The sequence below is a fragment of the Peromyscus eremicus genome, chromosome 1 (assembly GCF_949786415.1).
Source record: "Peromyscus eremicus chromosome 1, PerEre_H2_v1, whole genome shotgun sequence".
NCBI lineage: Eukaryota > Metazoa > Chordata > Mammalia > Rodentia > Cricetidae > Peromyscus > Peromyscus eremicus.
The window spans coordinates 93,507,241-93,530,714 of NC_081416.1; the positions used below are offsets into that span (position 1 = coordinate 93,507,241).

At 38.6% G+C, this 23,474-nt stretch overlaps 1 protein-coding gene and 1 pseudogene across 1 annotated transcript; both read right to left on the reverse strand.

Annotated features, from left to right (window-relative positions):
• Positions 1–1,619: 1,619 nt before the first annotated feature.
• LOC131909184 (olfactory receptor 5P80-like) lies at positions 1,620–2,547 on the reverse strand (annotated as a pseudogene).
• A 13,351-nt stretch (positions 2,548–15,898) lies between these two features.
• LOC131900452 (olfactory receptor 5P6-like) lies at positions 15,899–16,841 on the reverse strand. The gene is given in 2 exon segments (XM_059251664.1): positions 15,899–16,685; positions 16,687–16,841. Coding segments are annotated over 2 exon segments (942 nt in total).
• Positions 16,842–23,474: the final 6,633 nt, after the last annotated feature.

Genomic DNA, 23,474 nt, shown 5'->3' on the forward strand with positions numbered 1-23,474 from the left:
CCAAATGGATGGAAACACACGAACTATGAACCAATGGCTGAGGGGTCACCAACTGGATCAGGCCCTCTGAATGGGTGAGACAGTTGATTGGCTTGATCTGTTTGGGATCCAGGCAGTGGGACCGGGTCCTGTGCTCATTGCATGAGTTGGCTGTTTGAAACGTGGGGCCTATGCAGGATTGCTTGGCTCGGCCTGGGAGGAGGGGTCTGGACCTACCTGGACTGAGTCTACCAGGTTGATCTCAGTCCTCGGGGAAGGCTTTGCCCTGGAGGAGGTGGGAATGGGGGGTGGGCTGGGGGGAAAGTGAGGGGGGCGGGAGTGGGGAGAACAAGGGAATCCGTGGCTGATATGTAGAACTGAATTGTATTGCAAAATAAAAAAAAAAAAGATTCATGCTACAGGCGTGACAAAGGCACCAAAGAAATAAGGTTTTCAAAAGATACAGCAGAAGTACACACTAAATCTCATTACTGAAACAACCCAAGAAAACTAAACCCCTATATCTTCATCTTCACAGGAGTGAAATCACCCCCAATTATACCCAGTAGGATGTTCTTAAGGGGCTCCTTAAGGCATAGAGCTCAATAGATTGCTAAAAAGAAAGGATTAGTAGAAAAGAGTATTTGAGTAATCTCTTGAGTTGACTGCATAAGATACCAAAAAAAAAAAAAAATCCTGTTGATAACATAGCTTCCCAACCACCCACATTTCTGCCTTTAAGACTTAGATTTCTATGGAGCAGGAAGTCATTTCTTTCAGGTTAAGATCATGAGTGGCAATATTATTTTCATTCAGAGGATTCCAGATGATTCTACAGTTTCCATTCTAAAGGCTATATGCAAAGAACACAGAACTTATGTGAGAGACTTGTGTTCATACATGCAGAAAATTGCGGTGATACTTTATTTGTGCTGAAATGTGGTAATATTTTATTTGTGCTTTAATAAATAAAGCTTTCCTGGAGATCAAAGGAAAAAGGCCAGCAATTATAAGTGAACAAAGAAGTCAGGCAGTGGTATCATACACCCTTAATCTTATCACTTAGCAGGCAGGATCTCCGTGTGTTCAAGGCCACACTAGGAAACAGAGCCAAGCGTGGTTACACACACTTTTAAACCTAGTACCAACCATAGAAGTCTGGAGGTCTGTACAGACAGACAGAAAGTGACAGAGCTGTGTAGGAAGAGGAAGTGATGTAGCTGGGCTAAGAGAGCCAATGAGAGAACAGAACAGGAAAGGCATACAAACATGAGCATACAAGAAGAAGCTCTCTTTGGAAGCTGTGGAGTTGGTAAGGTGAGGTTAGCTCATGGTTCGTCCTCTTCCTCTGATCTTTCTCTAAGGCTTTAACTCAAATTTCTGGCTCCATGATTTTTATTTATTAAGACCATTTAGAAATTTGTCTACAGAAAATCATGGCTAATGAAGGGATAAAACAAAGAGAAAATTACTAAATATTACTATCTTAGTGAATCAATTGTTTTTATGATGATGTTCTTGATAGTAAGATGATAAAATTTATGTCAAAATATAATCAATGTAATTATAAATTTCCATAGCAGACTGACCATTCCATCTGGAAGATCAAAGTTCATCACACTGCTTAAAATTCCAGATATTTATGAATGCCAGTGAGCATTCATCATTAATATTCTCATGGCTTCTTTAACATCTTTGTTTCTGAGAATGTAGCTAGGGGACTTAAACATGGGTATCACCACTGCGTAGAACATAGACACCACATTGTTCTGTTCTGTGGAGTATCTAGATTTGGGTATCACATAAATGAATGCAATGGTCCAATAGAACAGAGTGACTGTAGTAAGGTGGGAGGTACAGGTTGAAAAGGCCTGCTTATGGCCTTTGGTAGAATACATCAGGATTGAGATAATGATGCAGACATATGACAGGGCAATAATAAACACAGTGACCACAATGATGGAACCCTAAGAGATTTCTGGGGTAATTTCTGAAGAAAACTCATGAGAGCAAAAAAGCTTCAAAAATGGTGAATAGTCACAGAAAAGGTGATTAATTTTAAATGTTTCACAGGATAGATTTAATAAAAAACCAGTAAATGTCTAAGCTATTACACATCTACCTAGGTAGGAAGCTCCCACTAGGAGGATGCAGACTGTGGAGGACATCTGTGTGGTGTAGAGCAGAGGTGAGCAGGTGATCACATAGCAGTCATAGGACATGGCAGCCAGCAGGAAGAACTCAGCTCATTCAAATGTTACTACAGACCAGAATTGAGCCACAAAACCAGCCACAGAGATATATGTTCCCATCCATAGAAAACCAAAGAACATGTGTTTGACTGCAGAGGAGCACCCAATTCTACAAAAGCCAAATGGCTAAGGAAGAGGTACATAGGAGTGTGAAGCTGAGGGTTGCTTCTGCTCAGCATAATTATGCTCGCATTGACCATTATGGTGACAGAGCAGATTATTAGAAACAGAACAAATAAAGTGGTACAGACTGTAGCACCCTCTGTTACGCCAAAAGAATGAACTCTGTTATATATTCACCAGGTCCCATATATGTCAAGAACACTGCCTTGAAAGAAAACTTGACAGCTGTTAGAATAGAATACAGTATTGCAACCTGTTGCTTTCACAGCAGCTATATTATATAAATGACATAAATACAGATACAATGTAAAAATTTCAGGATAAATATTTCATGTACTACCTCACACAAACACTAAAATAATGAATATCAGTTGAGGAATGACCAGTAAAAATTATTGCTCCTTTTTTACTTTAACACATTTAATTTGTTCCTCATATTATTAGTTTACATTCCAGTAAGGAATAAATAACAACTGAAATACAACAGTTTTTTCAAGAATTCAGTGTCCAGAAGACTGTGTGAGTGCACATGCACATGCAAACACAGACACGCAGTCACACACACACACACACACATACACACACACATACACACACACACACACACACACACACACACACTCACACCAGCCTTGAAAACCATGTGCTCAGCCATCTACAGCATTCATTTCGACTTGTTTTCAAAATATCAGTTTATATTCATTGTATGAAACCATAGATTTCATGGCAGTTTTATTCAAGTATCTCATCTACTTTGATCATACTCACTTCTATTACTCTCTCCTGTGTGTTCATTCTTATTCACATCAGTTCCATTCCCCTTTCTAAATACTCCACCACTTATATCCATGTAATATATGCATGTATTAACTTTACTAACTCTTAATAACAGTATGTTAATCAAAACTTAACAGAGAAATAAAGGACTTAACTGATGTTATGACTCAAATGGACTTAATCAATAGCTACAGAACATTCCATCCTAACAAAAAAGAATATACCTTATTCTCAGCATTCCATGGAACCTTCTCTAAAATTGACCACATACTTGGCCACAAAGCAAATTTCAACAGATAGAAAACAATTGGAATAACCTCCTGTGTTCTATCAGACCACCATAGTTTAAAGTTGGATTTCAACAACAAAAACTACAGAAAGCCTACAATCTCATGGAAACTGAATAATGCTCAACTGAATCAGAAATGGGTCAAGGAAGAAATAAAGAAAGAAATTAAAGACTTCCTAGAGATCAATGAAAATGAATATAACACATACCCAAACTTATGGGACACTATGAAAGCAGTGCTAAGAGGAAAATTCATACCACTAAATGCCCACATAAAAAAAGTTGAGGAAGTCTCACACTGGTGACTTAACAGGACAACTGAAAGCTCTAGAACAAAAAGAAGCAAAGTCACCCAGGAGGAATAGACATCAGGAAATAATCAAATTGAGAGCTAAAATCAATAAAATAGAAACAAAGAAAACAATACAAAGAATCAATGAAACAAAGACTTGGTTCTTTGAGAAAATCAACAAGATAGACAAGCCCTTATCAAGACTAACCAAAAGGCAGAGAGAGAGAGAGAGTATCCAAATTAGCAAAGTCAGAAATGAAAAGGGAGACATAACAACTAACACTGAGGAAATCCAGAGAATCATCAGGTCATACTTCAAAAACCTCTACTCCACAAAACTGGAAAACCTAAATGAAATGGATACTTTTCTGGATAGGTACCACATACCTAAGTTAAATCAAGACCAGATAAAATAAATAATCCAATAACCCCTAAGGAAATAAAATCAGTCATTAAAAGTCTCCCAACCAAAAAAAGCCCAGGACCAGATGGTTTCAGCACAGAATTCTACCAGATCTTCAAAGAAGAGTTAATACCAATACTTTTTAAATTGTTTCACACAATAGAAACAGAAGGAATATTACCAAACTCCTTCTCTGAGGCTACAATTACCCTGATTCCCAAGCCAAATAAAGATGCAACAAAGAAAGAGAACTACAGACCAATCTCCCTCATGAACATTGATGCAAAAAATACTCAATAAAATACTGGCAAACAGACTCTAAGAACACATCAAAACAATTATCCACCATGATCAAGTAGGCTTTATCCCAGGGATGCAAGGGTGGTTCCACATAAGAAAGTCTGTCAATGTAATACACCAGATAAACAAACTGAAAGAAAAAAACCACATGACCATCTCACTAGATGCTGAAAACTCATTTGACAAAATCCAACACCCCTTCATGGTAAAGGTCTTGGAGAAATCAGGAATACAAGGGACATACATAAATATAATAAAGGCAATTTACAGTAAACCAACAGCCAACATCAAATTAAATGGAGAGAAACTCAAATTGATCCCACTAAAATCAGGAACAAGACAAGGCTGTCCGCTTTCCCCATACTTATTCAATATAGTACTTGAAGTTCTAGCCAGAGCAATAAGACAACATAAGGAGATTAAGGGGATACAAATTGGAAAGGAAGAAATCAAGCTTTCCCTATTTGCAGATGACATGATAGTATACATAAGTGACCCCAAAAATTCGACCAAGGAACTCATACAGCTTATGTAGCAGGATACAAGATTAACTAAAAAAAAAAAAATCAGTAGCCCTCCTATATACAATTGACAAACAGGCTGAGAAGGAAATCAGAGATATATCACCCTTTACAATAGCCACAAATAATATAAAATACCTTGGGGTAACAGTAACTAAGCAAGTGAAGGACCTGTATGACAAGAACTTTAAGACCCTGAAAAAAGAAATTGAAGAAGATGTCAGAAAATGGGAAGATCTCCCATACTCATGGATAGGCAAGATTAACATAGTAAAAATGACAATCTTAAAAAGCAATCTACAGATTCAATGCAATCCCCATCAAAATACCAACACAATTCTTCACAGACCTGGAAAGAATAATACTCAACTTCATATGGAAAAACAAAAAACCCAGGATAGCCAAAAGAATCATGTACAATAAAACAACCTCTGGAGGCATCATGATCCCTGACCTCAAGCTCTACTATAGAGCTACAGTAATAAAAACAGCTTGGTGCTGGCATAAAAACCGACATGTGGACCAATGGAATTGTATCAAAGACCCTGACATTAATCCGCATACCTATGAACATATAATTTTTGACAAAGAAGCCAAAGCTGTACAACGGAGAAAAGAAAGCATCTTCAACAAATGGTGCTGGCATAACTGGATGTCAACATGTAGAAGGCTGTAAATAGATCCATATCTGTCACCGTGCACAAAACAAGTCCAAGTGGATAATAGAACTCAACATAAATCCTGTTACTCTGAACCTGATAGAAGAGAAAGCAGGAAGTAGTCTTGAATGCATTGGCACCGGAGATCACTTTCTAAATATAACACCAGTAGCACAGACACTGAGAGAAACAATTAATAAATGGGACCTCTTGAAACTGAGAAGCTTTTGTAGAGCAAAGGACACGGTCAACAAGACAAAGCGACAGCCTACAGAATGGGAAAAGGTCTTCACCAACCCCACATTTGGCTGAGGGCTGATATCCAGAATATATAAAGAACTCAAGAAATTAAACATCAAAATGCCCAACTGTCCAATTAAGAAATGGGCTGTAGAGCTAAACAGGGAATTCTCCACAGAGGAAGCTCAAATGGCTGAAAGACATTTAAGGAATTGCTCAACACCCCTAATCATCAGGGAAATGCAAATCAAAACAACTCTGAGATACCACCTTACACCTGTCAGAACGGCTAAGTTCAAAAACACTGAAGACACCTTATGCTGGAGAGGATATGGAGCAAAGGGAACACTCCTACACTGTTGATGGGAATGCAAACTTGTACAGTCACTTTGGAAATCAATATGGCACTTTCTTAGAAAATTTAGAAATCAATCTCCCCCAAGACCCAGCTATATCACTCTTGGGTATATACCCAAGGAATGCTCATTCATGCCACAAGGACACATGCTCAGCTATGTTCATAGCAGATTGTTTGTAATAGCCAGAACCTGGAAACAACCTAGATGCCCTTCAACTGAAGAATGGATAAATAAAATATGGTACATATACACAATGGAATACTACTCAGCAGAGAAAATCAATGACATCATGAGGTTTACAGGCAAATGGATGGATCTAGAAAAAAATCATCCTGAGTGAGGTAACCCAGTCTCAGAAAGACAAACATGGTATGTACTCACTCATAGGTGGATACTAGATGTAAAGCAAAGGATGACTAGACTTCTACTCCAGGGAGGCTACCTAGTAAAGAAGACCCTAAGAAAGACATAGGGATGGCCCAATGACAAAGAAATGGATGAGATCTACATGAGCAAACTGGATGTGAGGGGGGTGGGTAATGAAGGGCAAGGGTTGGGGGAAAGAGAGCTTAGAGGAGTGGGAGATCCCAGCTGGATCAAGAACAGAGAGGGAGAACAAGAGATACCATGATAAATGAAGACACTATGGGTATAGGAACAAGCAAAGTGCTAGAGAGGTCTCCAGAAATCCACAAAGATACCTCCACAATAGACTACTGGCAATGGTCAAGAGAAAGCCCGAACTGACCTACTCTGGTGATTGGATGGCTGAACATCCTAACTGTCATGATAGAACTCTCATCCAGTGACTGATGGATGCAGATGCAGAGATCCATGGCCAAGCCCCAGGTGGAGCTCCAGGAGTCCAATCAGTGAGAGAGTAGAGGGATTGAGACCATGATTGGAAAAAGCACAGGGACAAATAGCCAAACTAGTGGAAACACATGGACTATGAACCAATAGCTGAGGAGCCCCAACTGGATCGGGCCCTCTGGATAAGTGAGACAGCTTAGTCTGTGATAAGATAAGAACACCAGATTCAAAGGTTGAGGTGAAATTCTGCTCACTTAGAGAGGCTGAATGACAAATAGCTGACCTCTCCTTCATCATAGCTTCCAAAAAGCAGCCCATCCTGCTCTGTCCCCACTTAAGAATCCTCACTACACATGGTTCCTCCATGCCACTTCTAAGATAAGATAAGATAAGATAAGATCGGGCCCTCTGGATAAATGAGACAGTGAGTCGATTAGCTTGAACTATTTAAGAGGCTCCAAGGCAGTAGGATCGGGACCTGTCCTTAGTGCATGAGCTGGCTTTTTGGAACCTAGGGCCTATGCTGGGACACTTTGCTCAGCCTAGGTGAAGGGAGGAGGGGACTGGACCTGCCTCAACTGAATCTACCAAGCTGAGCTGAATCCCCATGGGAGTCCTTGCCTTGGAGGAGGTGGGAATGGGGAGTGGATTGGGGGGAGGGCAAGGTGTGGGGGAGGGAGGACAGGGGAATTGGTGGCTGATATGTAAATTTAAATTAATTATAAAATTTAAAAAAATAGTATGTTAATTCATTGAACAATAGCAAGTCACGTTGTAAACCATTGCATTCATGTCTGAAACCAATGTATTCCTTTTCTTATACATGGAAAAGCTCTAAAGTTTAGTAGCAAAACTTAATCTTCTAAAGAAAATATATGTATAAAACATTATCAAAGTTGAGATAAGTATTATATGGGATCAAGATATGGCTTTGTCACTGTCAATTTATGGAACCTTAGATAAGGGACATGCACTATGTGATACTCATCATTGCTTTATTTTAAAACATGCCACCTCCTGATACACTTAATTTGAATAAGATGGTATACATTATGCCATGTGTTTGTCATAGAAATAAGGAATATGGAACTAATTATTAATGTCTGTTGTTTTTCTTTATTACAGTGGTTGCCCTTAAGCAACTGCTGTCCCAATTAGCAACTGCAACTCCACAGCTACCAGTAGCAGTTTGGCCACAAGGGCCACAACTAGCAGGAATTCTGTTCCCTCAGGCATCAGTTCTCTCTGGGCAACTAAGGAAAGCTTTATCTAGATCTCTACCTTTCTATAGAACACAAGATTCAAAGGTTGAGTTGAAATTCTGCTCACTTAGAGAGGCTAAGTGACAAATAGCTGACCTCTCCTTCATCATAGCTTCCAAAAAGCAGCCAATCCTGCTCTGCCCCCACTTAAGAATCCTCACTACACGTGGTTCCTCCCTGCCACTTCCTGTGAGCTAGTTGCTGACTCAACCTCTTGACCACAGGTTAATTTTATTTAATCAAACAAATGTAACATGTCTTTACATTGTTAACACACCTTAAAATAATATCTACTACATTTCCCCTTTTTGTCTGAACAAAAATGAAAGGTTTCAACTTTAACATAATAGATAATATATAATAAGAACAATTATCAGATGGATTACATTCACAATGTAATTAATTTCAGTTCATTTGTGTCTGGCAAATTTAAAGAAAATACTCCATAATCTATCCTATCTTAATGAACCCAAAGTTTATACCTAATTTACTTTCTATCATAACTAAGGAAAACTGCAACTATAAATATCTAGTTTTCAACTCCATAAAAGGCCCCAGAGAATATAATATTTATTAATTGAGTAAACAGAAAGTGCATTGCAAGCAACTTCCAAAACTCTAGAAATGATAGAGACATCTGACTTCCTGGACAGTCACCCAAAGTTCCTTTGCAATGTTGGGACATCCATCTTCAGCCTACAGGCCTAGAGTATCAGGTAAACTTTTCAGTGAAACAGGAAATCTGATGGACTCTCCTGTCTTGTATTGGCAAAATTCACTAGTCACTTTCCCCTGTGTCCTGCAGAATATCTAACAAACTCTTCTGTGAAGCAGGAATTTTGAAGGACTGTCCTGCCTTGGTTTGGCAAAGTTCAACACTCTTTTTCCTGTGTGTCCTGAATGTCCAATCTGTAGTGCGCATTGTCAGCAGTCAAAGGCAAGAGCAGTTTCTTTGCCCAGTGGCTAACCTTGCCACAGTGAAAGCAAACTCCATAGGAGTTTCTTCAATACCCATAACCTCTGAAATAAATTGGTGCTGCCAGAAGCAGATGTATCTATTGTCCTCTTGAGAATGTGGGCATTGTGTTCTTCAAACTGCTTCCTGCTATCTTTGAATGAAGTATCTTTAGGGTCCCTGAGAAGATTTGAGATAATGGCCATGTCCTAGGAAGACCAGCTATAACCTTTGTTGATAGATATCACCTGTCAAGTTTTAAGAGGTCTCCTTTGATCAAACCTGATCCATATTAACCTGGAATGAATCCTTAGCCTCTTGTTTCCTGTGGAAACAAAAGCAAAACCTCTTTCCCAAAGTAACACATTTTTTTAAAAATTTCTTTTTTAAAGTTAAGGCATCCCTAAAGTATCTAGGCTGGTTTATTTCAGCAGTCCTTCAATCCCATGTCTCTTAGCAGCTGTTGCTAAATTATCTAGGCTGGTTTATTTCAGCAGTCCTTCAATCCCATGTCTCTTAGCAGCTGTTGTTTGCATCTCAACAATCAAAAAATTCAAAATCAACACAATAACACACATGATCCAGACTCCCAGTGTATTTCCCATCTTACATGGCTTTTTTTCTTTTATGTTACTTTTACTCTTTTTTAAAAGACTTTTTTTAGCTGTTTCTTTCTATAACTGTCCATACCCTTTTTATTTCTTAAGCCTATACACAGTTTAAAACATACTGGAACATGTTTAGATGATTTTCTGTCTGAACCTCTTTTACTGCATATCTTTTAGCCTTTATTTCTTCCTTCCTTTCTTTCTTCCTTTCTTTCTTTCTTTCTTTCTTTCTCTTTCTTTCTTTCTTTCTTTTTCTTTCTTTCTTTCTTTCTTTCTTTCTTTCTTTCTTTCTTTTTTTCTTTCTTTCTTCCTTTCTTTCTTTCTTCCTTTCTTTCTTTCTTTCTTTCTTTCTTTCTTTCTTTCTTTCTTCTTTCGTGTTTGTTTACTGCACCAGCAAACTTAGACTGCTAAGCTAGACCTGGATCCTCCAAGCAGCTCTTTTGGCTGGCTCTGCCCGCCTCTGTTTTGGAAAGCCAAGCCAAAAAACTCATGGCCCAGTCAGAGGTTCGGAGGTTCATGACTCAGAAGTGCATTCAACTTTCCTAGCTGTAGGAAGCTGGTATCTGCATTGCCACAGTGGTTTTTATTCAGCTTGACGTTTTTATTTAGAGCTGCTGGCTGAACAGCAATGCCTCTTAAAGGATCCATGTTCCTTTTCTTTTCTTTTTTCTTTTCTCTTTCTCTCATTTTTTAAAAACCCTTCTCAGGCCCTATGGAAATATACCCCACATTGGTAAGCCAAAACGTTGTTTTATTTATTACAGTGTTTCTCCTAATTAGCAATTGCAACTCTGAAGCTATCAGCAGCGGTTTGGCCACAAGGGCCACAACCAGCAGGAATTCTGTTCCCTCAGGCATCAGCTCTTTCTGGGCAACTAAGGAAAGCTTTATCTAGATCTCCACCCTTCTACAGAACACAGGATTCAAAGGTTGAGGTGAAATTCTGCTCACTGAGGGAGGATGAATAACAAATAGCTAACCTCTTCTTGCTCATGGCTCCCAAAAAGCAGCCTGTCCTTCTGCTCCACCCTCACTTAAGAATCCTCAGGGCTGGAAAGATTGCTCAGTGGTTAAGGGCACTGACTGTTCTCCCAAAGGATCTGGGTTCAAATCCCAGCACCCACATGGCAGCTAACAACTGTCTATAACTCAAAGATCTGACTTGCAGGCAAAACACCAATGCACATAAAATAAAAGTAAATAAATTTAAAAAAAAGAACAGATACCAAAAAAAAAAAAAGAATCCTCACTACCCATGGTTCCTCCCTACCACTTCTTGTCAGCTAGTTGCTGACTGAGCCTCTTGACCACAGGTTAATTTTATTTAATCAAACAAATGTAACTTGTCTTTGCATTGTTAACAAAAACAGTAGGAAAGAATGTAACTCACCTTAAAACAAAATTCCACAACAAATGCCTTTAAAAGCCTACCAATTAACTTCTAATGTAAAAATGAGAAATAAACATTATTTATTTATTTATTTATTTATTTATTTTGGTTTTTCGAGACAGGGTTTCTCTGTGTAGCTTTGTTCCTTTCCTGGATCTCACTCTGTAGACCAGGCTAGCCTCGAACTCACAAAGATCCACCTGCCTCTGCCTCCGAGTGCTGGGATTAAAGGTGTGTACCACCACTGCCTGGCTAAGAAATAAACGTTCTTGAATCAACAGAGAAGGAAAATTATTACCTATCAGTGTCTGTGCCTTGAAGATATACAGAACAGTGTCGCCAATACAAAGTGAGGCCATGTTTTATGAAAAAATGTGTCTTATGGGGAATGACACTTGAGTAGCTGACTTGCTTTTTTAACAGAATTGGAAATGTCATGAGTGAACAAGGATGCAGTGCAGTGGAAATACTTTTACCTCAAACTTCAAAGCTTTCTGCAAACAAGGTCCTTTTTATACATCTCTACATGTTGCCATCTTTTTTTAAATTTAATTTTAAAATTTTAGCTAGTGACAAATTCTCAGGCAACAGTAGAAGATAATACCATAGTGACCCTCTGTGTACTTTGTTGCATTTCTCCACACCTTAGTACAATGTCACAATCAGTATAATGACACAGAATTGAGGTTCATTCAAGACACAGAACATGTTGACCACCACGAAGTTTGCTCATGCTGTCAATTATAACCATAGGAATATCCCTCTCTTCCCAATTCTCTTCATCTCTGAGAACATACAATGTCTTCTCCATCTCTTAGTTTTTACATTCAAAAGCTTTATGATTATATATATATATATATATATATATATATATATATATATATATATATTCTTTGTTCAAATATTCAAGAAGCAACTCCTATTTTTTTAAATTAATGTTCACAATGACATTGTTTCCTCTTTTTCTTCTAACCTATGTTATTATACTTGTATATTTGATGTATCATTTAGACAGTATATAGTTGAGTCATTTGTTTTTCAAAATCTACTAACTGAGTCATCTCTCAGCACCTCACACTGGGATAGAAAGAATGGGGAGAAAAGAATAGTAAAATGATGATATACAACTTTAGGAATGTTAACCCTGGAGAGAAAACCCATAGTGCGACAACACAACTTTTTATTAGTACTGAGGAGACCAAGCCTGATGTGATGACTCAGTAGGTGAAGGTGCTTGTCACTCAAACCTGAAGACCTGGTTTCACTTCTCTAAATATCCATCAAAGGCTAACTGGGTTAGTCTACATCTGTATTCCCAGTGGTTCTATTTTGAGATGAGAGCAAAGAGTGGAGAATCTTCTGGAAGCTTGATGCCAGCTAAACTGGAGTATACAGTGGGACAGAAAAAAAGTGAAGCTGTGCCTAAAAACAAGTTGGAAGGGGATAATGGAATTCTGAATGTTGTTCTATGACATTTACATATGCTCTGCAATACATTCACACACACACACACACACACACACACACACACACACACACACACAAACACTCAAAGAACAAAACAAAAGGAGAGCAAAGGAAAGGAAAAATGTTAGGCCTCTCATTTTGACTTCACGGTTAACAGATGAGAAACTGTCTTATGGAGCCAGTTTACTTTCTAAGTGATGAGTTCTTTGTGTTTGGCTACTTTCAATGTATTTCTGTCTTTCATTTCAAAAATTTAATCCAGATATGAATTGCTTTGTGTGATTGTACACAGCTTCCTGAATCTGCAACTACAAGGACCTGGTGGTTCATCTCAGGGTTGACCTCTATTTTCTTTTAGTTTTCAATGGAATGTTGTTAACTGTGCTATTCCTGCACTACTTAACACTGTTTTTAATTATTTTCCCAATGTTGTATATTTCATAGAATATTTCTTTGACCACTGGCTCATTATCTTGCTGTCACTGTTCTCTCTTCCTGTAGCAACACTTGCTGTCGTAAAACACCAACAAAAACCAACTTGGAGGGGAAAGGGTTTTTTGGCTAATACTTTGATGTCACAGTCCATCATTGAGGTAGGAACTCAAAGATGGAAACGAGGCAAGAACTGAAGCAGAGACCATGGAGGAGTAGGGCTTAATATATAGCTCTCTGTGGCTTGCTCAGCTTACATGCTGTGAGAGACCATGTGGAATTCCAGTCTTCTAAGTATTTGGATAAATAAGAAAGCTTTGAAAACTGGATTCTCTGCCTAACTATTCACAGGAATTTGACAATGAAATTATAAGGTGATTCCATTAACGTTTTTCTTGATTATATCTGACTTGTTTCTCAACAACAGCTTATAAATATGTAGTCATTTACTCAATTTGTCTTAATATACCACTTGTCCTTGACTGTACTACATCCAAGTTCAGGGACTGACATTCTCTATCTGACTGTGGCTGCAATCTGTACAAGGCTTGTTTGCCTGTATCTTCTCTTTATTCTGAGAATGTTTGTGATGTCCATTGACCAGATCTCTCCAAAAGACATAACTGAGATTATGATGCTTTCCTCTTTTATCTCCCAACTCATTAAATTTAACTCAAATTTGTAGCATTTCTTCCCAATGTTCAAATTCTTTTATTGAAAAACAAAGAGGTACATTTCTTACTGTGTGTGGGGGGGGGGGGAGGGGAGGGTTTCTCTCCTACTTTTGTGTGGGTTCCAGGAAATGAACTCAAGTCATCAGGCTTTTGTGGTAAATCTGTAACCCAACTTACTGACATTAAATCCATCCATCCATCCATCCATACAAACACAGATGTGTGTGTGTGTGTGTGTGTGTGTGTGTGTGTGTGTGTGTGTGTGTAAAATTTTAGGTCTGCTTCCCTGGTTTGTTACACTTTCTTTGAATGCTTACAGAATGCTGATTCCATCAGCTATCATTTAATGTTGAAGATATACATTTTATCATTTGTTCCTGTTGTGTGCACCACAGTGCTAATTAAAATGAACAGCTCTGTCATTGTTTCAACAGAAGCCTCAATGGTATAAAACATGCACATGAGTGTATTATTGCACTCACACAACTAACTCACATAGATAGTGCCTTGTTTAACATGAATGTCCTCACACCCTGCAATCCTTTGTCAGGTATTAGGTTCTCAGTGAAACCTGTGTTGTTAACTCAATTGTAGCACATCACACATGACTTTGGTTTTTGTTGTTGATTTTTGTGTTATCAATATAAGTCACTTATCTCTAATTTTATTGTCAAAATCCTATATTAGAGGATGAAATGCCAATTTTCATTTGTGACACCATCCACTGGACTAGACTAACATCTAAAACGTGAGAATCATTGGACACCATTCTGTAATGTATGAAAATGAAAGATAAACACATCAATGCCTTTGAGTCTATTGGCAAGAAGATGGAATTTATTTCGAAACAATAAAGTGGAAGAAGAATGGGAAGTAAATGTGATCATCATCCACGTGCAAAGGTTGATTGTATCTATTTTAAAGGTAGTCAGAGTTTCAAAGAAGATATAACGAGGTCTACTTCTGTGAGCACTTGAGGATGAGGTTCTTGATCATGAAGTCATTCTAAGAACCACTTCTTCACAGCCTTATAGTTGAATTTAAAAACTTGACTCTCTTCTGGAAAACTTTATGTTGTTGTTGCTTGTCGGTTTACCTTGGTCCTAGCAAGCTCAAGAATCCAACTCAATCTAAAGTAGGAATTCAACTTCTGGTCCTGATGGAAATTCAGATTAATGAGAGATGGATTTTCTGTTCTTTTCTATGGACCTCACAATTATGTCAGTACGGCAGGCTTACACCATACATTAGATTTTTATGGGTGCACAAAACCCATATCTCAGAGACAATGTTTCTATAAAAAAAAATTCCACCAATTTCACCCACTAGTTGCTCTCTATCACTTCTCTTACAGTGTACAGAGATAACCATAATTATCAGGCTTAACTCAGGATAAGGTGGTGTTAAACCAGCCACACCCTGAAGCCTTGTTAGGTGTTGGTAAGCTTTCTGTGGCTAGAACAAGTAGCTGATGAACTGGCATTGAAGATAAAGGTTTATTCTTAGCGCAATGTTTTTTAGAGCTCTGTCCATTGTGAAGTTTCTGTTCATGGGTATGTGTGGCTATGCATCACCAAAAGAACACATGGTGGAACAAAACCCCTCACTTTATGGTCAATAAAGAAAAGAGACAAAGAATATGCTGAGTGCCAGTTTCTCCCTTAAGTCAGGCCTCTAGTATACTAAAGATTGCCCACTAGGTTCAACCTCTCTGATTCTAGCCCTTCTCAACAACACCAGGGGACAGATGTTTACCAAACTCATGAGACTTTGGAGACAGTTAAGATGCAATCTCTAACAAGTTAGTGATGAAATATTTGAAAAATATGAAAATAATTTCAAACTATTTTCAGCAGATTATGTTTTATATTAATTAATATGCTGTTAATTGAAAACTTTATTTGATTGTATTAAAGGTAACTTACCATGACCCTGTTCTTTCTTCTGTAATCTGAAAATTGAACTCCTATATTTATTGCAACGCTCCTCATTTGCTAGTAATATATCAGCCGACTTTTTCAATTACAGATATTCAACTTCCTTTTATTACTATATCTCTGAAACATTACTGCTATATCAGTTGCTACAGCATAACAAATGTCTCTAAGAAAATATTTTTCTACCAAGTTGTCTCTTCAGAGCACCCTTAATCTCATTATTCCTGAGGCTGTAGATGAGGGGGTTCAACATGGGGATCACCACCATGTAGAACACAGACACCACCTTGTTCTGGTCAGTGGAGTAGCTGGACTTGGGCATCACATAGATAAATGTGATGGTCCCATAGAAGAGAGTGACTGCAGTAAGGTGGGAGGTGCAGGTGGAGAAGGCCTTGTAGCGGCCCTCAGTGGAGCGCATCTTCAGGATGGTGATGAGGATGTAGGTATAGGAGACAGCTATGACAAGCACTGTCTCCACAAGGACGAATCCAACTGTGAATGAGAGAACCGCTGCGGTGACACTGACATTGGAACATGATAATTTTAATAATGGAGCCAAATCACAGAAAAAATGATTGACTTCATTGGGTCCACAGAACACTAATGAATAAAAACTTACAGTAAAAGAGCAACTGTCAAGAAAACCACCTACATAAGCCACTAGGAGCAACTGGACACAGACTTTTGTGGACATTTTGGTTGAATAAAGCAGTGGGTTGCAGATTGCCATGAAACGATCATAAGCCATGGCAGCCAGAATGAAACATTCGAGTCCCCCAAAGAAAGCAGCTGAACCGAGCTGGATGCCACATCCAAGGTAAGAGATTGTACTTCTCTCCATCAGGAAGGTTACTAGCATATTGGGTGTGACAGAAGATGAATAGCCCATGTCAGCAAAAGCCAAGTGGCTGAGAAAAAAGTACATGGGGTGATGGAGCTGGGAAGAAACTGATCAGAAGGATGGTGCTGAGGTTCCCAGACACAGTCACCAGGTAGATGCACAGGATAATGATGAAGAGGATGACTCTAAGGATGGGGTTGTCTGTTAAACCAAATAAAATGAACTCTGTCACTCCAGTGTGGTTCCCATCCTCCAGGAAAGCCATGGGACAGTGTAGTTGCTGCTAGAGCAAGGCTGTGATGGAGACATTACAGGAAGCAATTTATAAATAGATGCCCTCATTTTCATTAACTCAAACATTAGGGTATCACAAATAAGTATGTCATTCTAAGAGAATATATCAGTTTAATCTGGCAATGTTTTATTCAGGACTCTGTGTACATACATTTATGTGCAATTAATGTGACTTAGATTTTAAACACAAATGTCAGAAATATTTTGAACTTCTTTCAAACAATATATCTCTTATTTCTAAATTTATATATGGTAAAATATACCTATGTGGTTTTTAAACTAAAGTTTTATAATGTTATACTTCTGTAAATATCAGATGTTTTAAATACCACAAGGATAAAATATGAAACTGCAGAATTGTGTGAAGACATATAATGGCTAACATTACTGCATGATTACTAAGCACTAGTACAGGCATAGGATTGTAAGTATGATTCTGTTACTTCTATTTCATTAAGAATATTTAGTTTGATTATTAGTAAATAATAAGACTATATTGAAAGTCTAGAATGAGATATGAAGCACAGGCAGGCTGAAATTCATCAAACCCTTAAGTAGTAAATACTATTTATGAAAGTGTTACAAGGAAGTTCAGAAAACATACAAATTTTGGATGTAGGAGAGGGTAGTTTTGCAGCTATGTGGTGAATACACAAAATACGAGCTTCCCTAGTACCCAAAGCATATACTCTTTCAGTGAAACACAACAACATCAAGATAAATTTTCTTATTAGAACTAGTTGGAAAACTATAAAAAGTTCAGTGTTTTCTAACTGGAGTGTGATGGAATGAAATCACGTGGTCTTCTACACAGTACAATGGTGAGTAAACATTCAAACTAAAAAGCTAAGAAGTTTACCCAGGTTCATCCAGCTTGGGCTTACATGTACTCTTATCTCAAAATTTTTGACTTTGTATCACTCAAATATCTGATGCTGGTGATACTAGAACATTCAGTCAAAAAGCAAAGCAGGTATTTCCACAAGATGTTACCAACAGTACACCATCAAAGTATTTTCAAACACAGTGACTTCATTTGCCTGAGTAGTAAATTCCTATACTCTTAAAGATCGTGCTGGACTTTGGATTCTTCAGTGACTAGTTAAATAAGCAATCTTTAGCAATAAACATTACCTGAATATTCACAGGAGTTTGAATATGGAAATAGAAGTTGATTTGGCTAAGTTTTGGTCCAGTTTATTGCTTTATTTCATCTGATTTGTGAATCCACTAAAACTTATAAATTTAGACACAATGTTTTAAAAAATAAAGTATTAGCCAAAGATAAAGGTAAAATCAGTAAATCAGATTTACCCACAAATCTCAAAACTTACCACTTCAAACAAGAATTCATTATGAAATAAGAAATTCAAAGTCACTATGATTTTATAGCTGCAAAGCTGTCTCCACTGTCATTGTTTGTCATTGAGAATAAGTCCCTGCTGAGGCTCTGCATTCCAGTGTGAGTTCAAATCATCAGGGATCAACACATCATTCCTAATGAGTGATGAGCAGTTCATTTCACACATACACAACTTCTTTTCAAGGAGTCTCTCAATCTCAAGTGGTCTTTTCCTCTTGTGTAACAATTAACATTCTTCCATCTGATAGTTGTTCAAAGCAAGTGGTAAAATTATCTCAGGTGAATACTGTTTGTTGTGAGACAATGTGTAACTCATATTTTTCACACTGGATTTTTGCACATTTTTATTGTATTGTATTCTAAATCTATTCAAGAAATTACTGTATTTTTATTATTTCAGACAATTTTTAAATTTAAATGTTTTGATCATGTTCTTTCTCTTCTTAAGAATTTACAGGTCCTCTCCTTACCCATTCAACATTAAGTTCTTTCTCAAACAAACAATACAACAACAACTACCCCACCCCAAAAGCAAAGAACAACAAAACCACATCTAAATAGAAAGCCAAAACATTGTGTATATGTACCACATTTTGTTTATCCATTCTTCAGTTGAGGGGCATCTAGGTTGTTTCCATGTACTGGCTATTACAAACAATGCTGATATGAACATAGCTGAACAAGTGCTCTTGTGGTATGATTGAGCATTCCTTGGGTATATGCCCAAGAGTGGTATAGCTGGATCTTGGGGGAGATGGATTCCCAATTTTCTAAGAAAGCGCCATATTGATTTCCAAAGTGGTTGTACAAGCTTGCATTCCCACCAGCAGTAGAGGAGAGTTCCCCTAGCTCCACATCCTCTCCAGCATAAGGTGTCTTCAGTGTTTTTGATCTTAGCCATTCTGACAGGCTTAAGGTGGTATCTCAGAGTTGTTTTGATTTGCATTTCCATGATGATTAGGGATGTTGAGCAATTCCTTAAATGTCTTTCAGCCATTTGAGTTTCCTCTGTTGAGAAGAAAAACAATGACATCATGAGGTTTGCAGACAAATGGATGGATCTAGAAAAAAATCATCCTGAGTGAGGTAACCCAGACTCAGAAAGACAAACATGGTATGTATTCACTCATAGGAGGATAGTAGATGTGCAACAAAGATGATTGGACTGCTACTCACATCACCAGGGAGGCTACCTGGAAAACAGGACCCGAAGAAAGACACGGGGATCGCCCAATGACGGAGAAATGGAAGAGATCTACATAAACAGCCTGGACATGAGTGGGGGTAATGAAGGGCGAGGGTTGAGGGAAAGAGAGCTTGGGGGAGAGGGAGATTCCAGCTGGATCAACAACTGAGAGGGAGAACAAGGAATAGGAGACCATGGTAAATGAAGACCACATGAGAATAGGAAGAAGCAAAGTGCTAGAGAGGCCCACAGAAATCCACAAAGATACCCCCACAACAGACTGCTGGCGGTAGTCGAGAGACAGCCCGGACTGACCTACTCTGGTGATGGGATGGCCAAGCACCCTAATTGTCGTGCTAGAAACCCCATCCAACGACTGAGGGATCTGGATGCAGAGATCCGTGGCTGGGCCCTGGGTGGAGCTCTGGGAGTCCAATTGGCGAGAATGAGGAGGGTCTATATGAGTGAGAATTGTTGGGACCAAGGTTGGATAAAGCGCAGGGACAGGTAGCCAAACGAATGGAAACACATGAACTATGAACCAATGGCTGAGGGGTCACCAACTGGATTGGGCCCTCTGAATGGGTGAGACAGTTGATTGGCTTGGTCTGTTTGGGAGGCATCCAGGCAGTGGGACCGGGTCCTGTGCTCATTGCATGAGTTGGCTGTTTGAAACGTGGGGCCTATGCAGGGTCGCTTGGCTCAGCCTGGGGGGTGGGGGACTGGACCTGCCTGGACTGAGTCTACCAGGTTGATCTCAGTACATGGGGGAGTCTTTGCCTTGGAGGAGGTGGGAATGGGGGGTGGGCTGGGGGGAAGATGAGGGGGGCTGGAGGCGGGGGAACAAGGGAATCCGTGGCTGATATGTAGAAGTGAATTGTATTGCAAAATAAAAATAAAAAAACAAAAAAAAAATTAAAAAAAAATCAAAACACCAAATTGTAATCAAGTAAAAGTACACTAAATACTGGAGTCCATTATATGTTGTTCAGCTTCTCCTAAACATTCAGCACGTCCTGAAGTGTCACTTTATTGTAGAAAACCTAGTGGCTAGTTTTTCACTCATTCATTCACTTATTTAAAAAAATAACAAAATAAAATATAATGAGATAACACACAGACTATCACTTTGTATTTGGACAAGACAAACCAAGGAAAAAAGACCTAGAAAAGGTCCAAGAATCAGAGACCCACTCGTTCTCACACTCAGGAATCCCATAAAATCACTGAAGTGATAACTGCAAGCACAGAGAATATGGCGCAGAGCATGCTGCTTCAATCTCTGTTGATTGAGAGGGCCTTACATACTTTGTAGCTGAGTTGGTGTTTATTTCTCTCCGAAGTGCAGAGTACCTTCCAGTGCAATTAACACTAGTCAGTAAGGATGAAGGCTCTAGTTAGGCACCAACCCAACTTATTCGTGATCAATGAGATATGTAAGTGTTGTCTTCAGCAGTGGGGCCTTAACATCAGTTTGTGGAGAGCAATCAATAGTATTGGAAATAGCTTGAGTTTTTTGGGGGTGTCCACTAGGCACCTTTGGCCAGAAACTCAATTAGATGTAACCCATTTCTGGCACTGGAGGTTTCACTTGGTGGTAAGAGATGTCCAGTTGGGCTTTGTCTCCCCAACTATTTGGTAAATCCATTTAGGTTTCTTTCATGTACTTATATATTTAAAGAACCAATAGGTTTCCATATGACACCTCAAATGGCCCTTGGAGTTAGTTGGCATTTCCTCATTGCTCCTTTACCTCCGTGTTCCCTCACCATTTAATCCACTTGTCCCAGTATCCTCCCACTTTGTCTCTAATTATATATTCTATTTCCATTTCCTTGGGATATCCTTCCCTCCATGCTAGTTTCTTCCTATATACCTAACTTCTGTGGTTATACAGATAGTAGCATACCTATTGAAGGGTTAAAATCTAACACTCTATTTAAAACCTAACATACTCTATTTGTCTTTGGGGGACTGGGTTACCTCACTCAGGGAGTTTTATTCTAGCTCCATCTATTTATCTGCAAATCTCATTATTTCATTTTTTAAACAGCTGAATATCTCATTATATAAACGTACTACATTTTCCTGATTAGTATAGAACTATTTGCAATCTTCTCCATGTTCATAAAGTCCTTTCCCGTGTTTAAGACTATCCCCCACTTTCTCTTCTATCAGACGCAGGATAACCAGTCTTACATTGAGGTCTTAGTTCCATTTGAAGTTGAGTTTTGTGCAAGATGGTTAGTATTGATCCATTTGCATTCTTCTCCATGAAGTCATCTGGTTTGAGCAGCACAATATTTTGAAGAAGCTGTTCAGTCCATTTGTTATTTGTATATAGGAAGCTCTGATTTCTACATATCAATTTTGAATTCTGATACTTTTTCTGAAAGTGCTTATGAGCTGTAGAAGTTTTCTGGTGGAGTTTTTGTCATTTCTGCTAGTAGGCTTTTCTGTATTTACAAGAATTATGAGACTTAGCAAAAAAGAGAAGGTCTGGAATTTTATAGCAGTGTGCCAGGCTGTGTACATGGAGTTATGTGTATTTGCCAAAGATCACAGTAGAGCTAAGAATTCTGAGACCAGGATTCAGGAGTGCAAGAAACTAGAGAATTGAATTTGAAATTCTCTGAGCCATATTTTACTAAGAAATTTGCATATTTTCAAGATGCACAGCAACTGGCTGGACAAGAGTCAACTGGTAATCTGAGTACAGATTTTAGTTTTTGTAGTTCATTTGTCAGTAAGGTAAGTTTGAGAAGGGAGTGAACCAATAACACCATCTTTTATTTGTGATACCTTTAGTTCAGGAAGACTTTAGACTAACCTAGGAAGACATGGTGCTCAACTACAAACAGCAGCCCAGACTGCAAGTGCTACCTGTAGTAGATTGGAATGCAATTATATATATTATACAAAAATATATATTATACTATATGCGGGGACACCAGCTGCTTTCCTGCGTGACTGGCCTGTTTTAGCACAGTATTCCCGTTTTCTCAAAGGGGTCAACCTGATATTTCAATTTCTTGGACTCCAAAATAAAATGAATAGTAGAAGAAGATATGTTTGTCTCATTTGTGTAGTGTTTATCTTCACTGTCTATCACTCAATAATTAAAAATAACAAGGTGTGCAAAGGGAGGGCCAAATGAAAATAATTCAGGCATCACAAATACACACACACACACACACACACACACACACACACACACACACACTGAAAATGGAAGGAAGGAAAGACATCGCAGCAGGGGCAGGGAGAGAAGGATGAAAAGGGGTGGGACAAGAAAAAGAAAGTAAAATTGAATCTGAGACATGAAACATAATTGAGGGATTCAGTAGGAGTGTTACTCGATCACAACAGAAATTAGGGTTGTAGCTGACAGATGTGTCAATAGAAAATTGTAGCAGGAATCTTAGAAGGTCTTATTAATAAAATAGAACCCAAGGCCAGTTATTGGTGTTAATGCTGGTAGATCAGAGAGACAGAACAAGCCACAGCTAACCTCACCTTGCCAACTTCTCAGCTGGTCTTGTTTCCTCAGACTGGAAGCCTCTAAGTCCTCATCCAGAATGGGTCTCAGCTGAATTGCTGCTAAAAAGCCTGAAAGCTTAACCAGGCCAAATGCTTAACCAGGCCAAATGCCTCTTGTTTCTGGTCCTCATGCCTTATAAACCTTTCTGCTTTCTACCACCACTCCCTGGGATTAAAGTCTGCTTTCTGGGATTAAAGGCGTGAGTCACCATGCCTGGCTGTTTCCAATGCGGCCTTGAACTCACAGAGATCCAGAGGGATTTCTGTCTCTGGAGTGCTAGGATTAAAGGCTTGTGCTACCACTGCCTAACTTCTAAGTTTAATATTGTGGTTGTTCTGTCTCTGACCCCAGATAAGTTTATTAGCATGCACAATATTTTGGGGAATACAATACCACCACATTAAATAAATATTACAGGATGAAATGCAAGTAGCTCAAGAGCTTCCTAAGAGATGTGAAGTGATCTAACACACGGATAATTGAAGTTCAAAATGGGAGGCCATGAGGAGGAAGA